Raw genomic sequence first — 4,229 nt, 5'->3', positions numbered from 1 at the left:
GATAAATCGCACAACTACGAGAATCGGTTTAAAGATAAATCCTTGAAAAATATTATATGTATGTAATATATATATGTATATATAATATATACATATATATATATATTACCTAAGAATATATTACGATTATTATTGGGCCCCCCGGCTAGACGCGCGAAAACAACGCCATTGCGCCGAATAAAATTACAAAATTTATCTACTTGAGATGCACTAGGATCAAAGGCGGAACGACTCACCCCGTCCCCCCCTTGTTTTCTGTTTTTTTTTTTTTTCAAAAATCATTTCTCTCATTTCCCCCTCCCCCTCCCAAACCCCATTTCTATCCTCCTACTTTTGTTCTATTTGTATTTTAACGTGTAAACGTGTAAACGTGTACGTGTACGTGTACGTGTATGTATATATGTATGTTTATGTGTTTCCCTTAACGATAGATTAATACGCGTCTATCTATTTCTATTTTCCATTCGAAATTGGAAAATTTGAACGCCGGATGTAACTCCCCCCTCCGGCCACCCGGCCCCCCATCACCCGCCCATTGTCGTTGTTCTTTTTGTTATTTTCTTGTGCTGGATTTCCCGTTGTTTTTTAAAATCATTTTTATCATTATTATTAATATTATTAATGATGTTTTGTAATCCCCTCCCCCGTACCCCCCATAACGAAATCTTCCAATTTATTATGAACACCCAGCACATTTCTTTGTTTTCCTCTTCATGGTAAGAATATGCCATATATTTTTTCCCTTGCTTTATTTTTTTCTTTTTTTGTTCCTTTTCTTCTTCTTCTTCTTCTTCTTCTTCTATTTCTTCGTTTTCTTCGTTTTTTTCTTCTTATATGCCGTTAATGTCGATCTTAAGGTTGCCCGTTTTCTTCTCTCTTTGATCCCTGAGAAAATAAAGTTTAAATAATTAGAATCTCTCTTTTTTTAAATGATAATTGTTAAACTATCGTCTATGAATAAAATTGCTATTTCTTTTCTGTTTATATTAAAAAATATTACAAAATAATCTTTAATTCGACTACAATTATTGTTATTTTAAATCAACCTTTCGTATATCGTTTATTTTAAACGTATATATATATATATACATAAGTATATTTATTATGTTGATATTAAATATCGGAATTAATTTTATCACTTTGCTCAAAAGAGAGAGAGAGAGAGAGAGAGAGAAATAGAATAGCATAGGAACGAAGAGAGAGAATCACGGAAAATAAATGGAAACGTCAAAATAAAGTAATTTTCAAAGTTAACAGAACGCATTAGTTGCATTGTAATAATTATTATTATTATATTGTGATTACAAAAGAGATCTTTCTTGTGTATACCTCGTTCTGTTCTTCTTTATTAATTACAACGGATAAATAAAAAATTCGTAATAATAAAATTTTCTTCCTAAACGATCACACAAATCCCGAATTATGTGTAGAATAAAGTTGAAATAATTTTAAAATGTAATATTCGTTTAATATTATTATTAAAAGAATTTTAATAAACAAAATGTTTTAATACTTTTGTTCCTAGTCGTTTGTTATTAACATTTAAAATTACAAAATTAACTGAGAATACTTTTTCTTTATTTTTTTAATCTCGAATATCGTTCAAATTGACCTAAGTGAACGTATTTAGTAAAGTTTAAAAAAAAAAAAGGAGAATTTATTTTTAATAAAAATATTCCAATATATTTATTGTTGTTTAATATTTATATACAAGATACGTTAAAAGAAATTATTTAATCGACAAACGAACAAAACGGTTTAACCGTAATATTGAATGTAGAAAAAAAAGAGAGCGAGAGAGAGATAGAAAAGGTCTTTAAAAACAAATATAATTATATAATAATAATCAGCGAATATTGTTCGCGAAAAGTAAATTCTAGAACGTTAAATTTGAAAGAAAGTGGAAATTGATGAACAAATGCTGACGCATTTGATGAGATCGCAAATGCAAACTTTAAAAATAAAATATCGGAAATAGAGAGAAAAAAACGAGATGAAAGAAGAAGAAGAAGAAGAAGAATATAGAAGATAGAAGAAAAGTAAAAACCCAAAGAAAAAAATAATGGCGGATTCTATGATCCAACTTGGCCAATTTATATCGCATAACTATCGACGAGAAGAAAAAAAAGAAAAAACAAAATATGCAATGTCGTGTCGTGATCATATCCCTTCTGTAAAAATAATCAATGTACATATTTACATACATACATACATACATACATATGTATAATAATGCTACGTAGAAGAGACCTCGATCGTTGTGCTATTATAATATCCTTCTACTTTCGTTATTACAATGATGGAATTAGAATCGGTGCGGGGTAGGAGAACTTAGCTAGCTAATCAAGCATTAAAAAAAAACCATTGGGTGTGTGCGTTAATTGTGGGTCGGGTGGGGGGAGGGCCGTACGGTAGTGAGAGGAAAGCTTAAAAATTAACGTTGGAAAAGGATTGGAAAGGATCCGAGTGGCTTAGATTCGTGTACGTAGACAAATATAAATAAATAAATAATTATTTATATAAAAAAATACTCTTGATAGGTAACCATCGAGGCAAAAATTGCGCGCGTAATTTAAATATCATATTACATTATATATATATATATATCTCACGATTAATAATAATAATAATAATAAAAAAAGATAAGAGAGTCGAAAAAATAAGAAAAAGAAGATATAGAATAAATAAATTTGAGCCGGTAATATTGTTGTTGTTGTGTTATCATAGACAAAATGAAACCTACTTCGATCCAGAAATTTGTAAAGCCCACCTCGGCCATTTTTGATTTTGCATATTCGATTCTTATCGCTCCTCGGTCGGAGGAGAGGAGAAGGGACCCCTGGAGAGCGGACATCGCCTGTGCCGCGTAGCGTACGTCTTGATATTCGACGAAGGCCACCGGTGACCCTCCCTTCGTGTGCATACGAAGCCGGGAGAAACCATGGTAACTGTGCATAAATAAGATAAAACGTGCTTTTGTTAGTTGTACAGAGGTTTTTCTTTTTCTTTTTTTTTTTTTTTCTTTTTTTTTTGCTGCTAAAAGGGTTTCTTTTTGGTTTCGGGAGATATGCGGAAATTACGGGGGGAAATTGAGGGGGTGATAGGTACTGGGTAAAGAAAAGGGATGGTTAGTGTAAATAGTAAAACGTGCTTTTGTACAGTGATTTTTTTGTTTACTGCTAAAAGGGTTTTTTTTGGTTTGGGAGATATGCGGAAGTTAGCTTTGAAGGTTTAGGTAATTGGAGGTTAAGGGTAGTTAGTAATTGCTTGCAATAATTGCCGGTGATAGTTCGTGCATAATGTTTATCAACGTTTTCGGCCGACGATGCCACGCGTGTGGTGCATAGGAGAGAGAGAATAAATAGTTAGGTGCATAGAAACCTACACTGGAATTTCGTAGGTCCTGTGTTGTGGGTCTTTCGAATGGTTACCATTGTAAAACGATCGTTTTTGCGATAAAGGATCAAATTTTTCGTAGCTTTCTTTTTTTTTTTTGTTACTCCCTCCCCAAGTTTTTTCTGGTCTTTAAATAGCGAATTCGTGTCAAAGTGATGAAACGAGTGTGAGATACGAACAAAAAAATATGGTCATCACGTACTGTCAACTTTGAAAATTCCAACATCGATGCTATTCTAATTTGATCGATCGATCGATCGACCTATCGATCATTCGTAGTCGGATTATTATAAATTAGACGAGAATCCGACTTTTTTTGGTTTAAATTAAACGGGTCCAATCGTCGCCAAATTTGTTACAATTATTGTTGCGAACAAATCGTTTAATGTGAATCAACAAAACAATAAAAAATAAAAACAGAAAAAAAAGAAGAATCGATCATCAATCCGTAAAATTTCGTGTACGCGTATAAAAATTATAAAGAAATTCTGACCTGCTGAAGATATCCTTGAGCTCCTGTTCTGATACAAATTGACCGAGATTAGCTACAAACAAGGTGGAACATGGAGCGTTGCTAACTGCAATATTTGGTTGTGACGAGGGCGATCCAACTGGTGATGCCAATGCTGGTGATGGTAAAAAGTGTGGCAGGGATGCGTGTATTGATGTTAAAGTTGTTGGATGCGGTAAAGACATAGGTGCCTGAAATTAATTCAAACATTTTGTGATATAATATAAAAAGAATAAGAAAATAATAAATATCGATAATTTATAAAGAAAGTACAATTTATCGATAGAGAAATATTTATATAAATTTTCGATACCATATATAT

The 4,229-nt window shown here is 32.1% G+C and overlaps 1 protein-coding gene across 4 annotated transcripts in view; it reads right to left on the bottom strand.

Moving 5' to 3' along the window:
* Positions 1–6: 6 nt before the first annotated feature.
* LOC106791046 (protein couch potato-like) overlaps positions 7–4,229 on the bottom strand; it is a 31,108-nt gene continuing 26,885 nt past the window's right edge. For 2 of the 4 annotated variants that reach the window (XM_014756395.1, XM_014756396.1), the window contains exons 7-9: positions 3,890–4,098; positions 2,744–2,948; positions 7–885 (exon numbers count right to left, since the gene is read on the bottom strand). In XM_014756395.1, coding sequence (XP_014611881.1) covers positions 853–885; positions 2,744–2,948; positions 3,890–4,098 — 447 coding nt within the window. In that variant the 3' untranslated portion in view covers positions 7–852. The remainder of the gene's footprint in view (positions 886–2,743; positions 2,949–3,889; positions 4,099–4,229) is intronic. The other 2 variants (XM_014756397.1, XM_014756398.1) reach the window with 2 other exon arrangements.

The sequence above is a fragment of the Polistes canadensis genome, unplaced genomic scaffold (genome assembly GCF_001313835.1).
Source record: "Polistes canadensis isolate GaletaPanama2010 unplaced genomic scaffold, ASM131383v1 scaffold_281, whole genome shotgun sequence".
Lineage (NCBI taxonomy): Eukaryota > Metazoa > Arthropoda > Insecta > Hymenoptera > Vespidae > Polistes > Polistes canadensis.
Note: the sequence above shows the minus strand (reverse complement) of the source record. Positions and strands in the feature narration are given on the sequence as shown.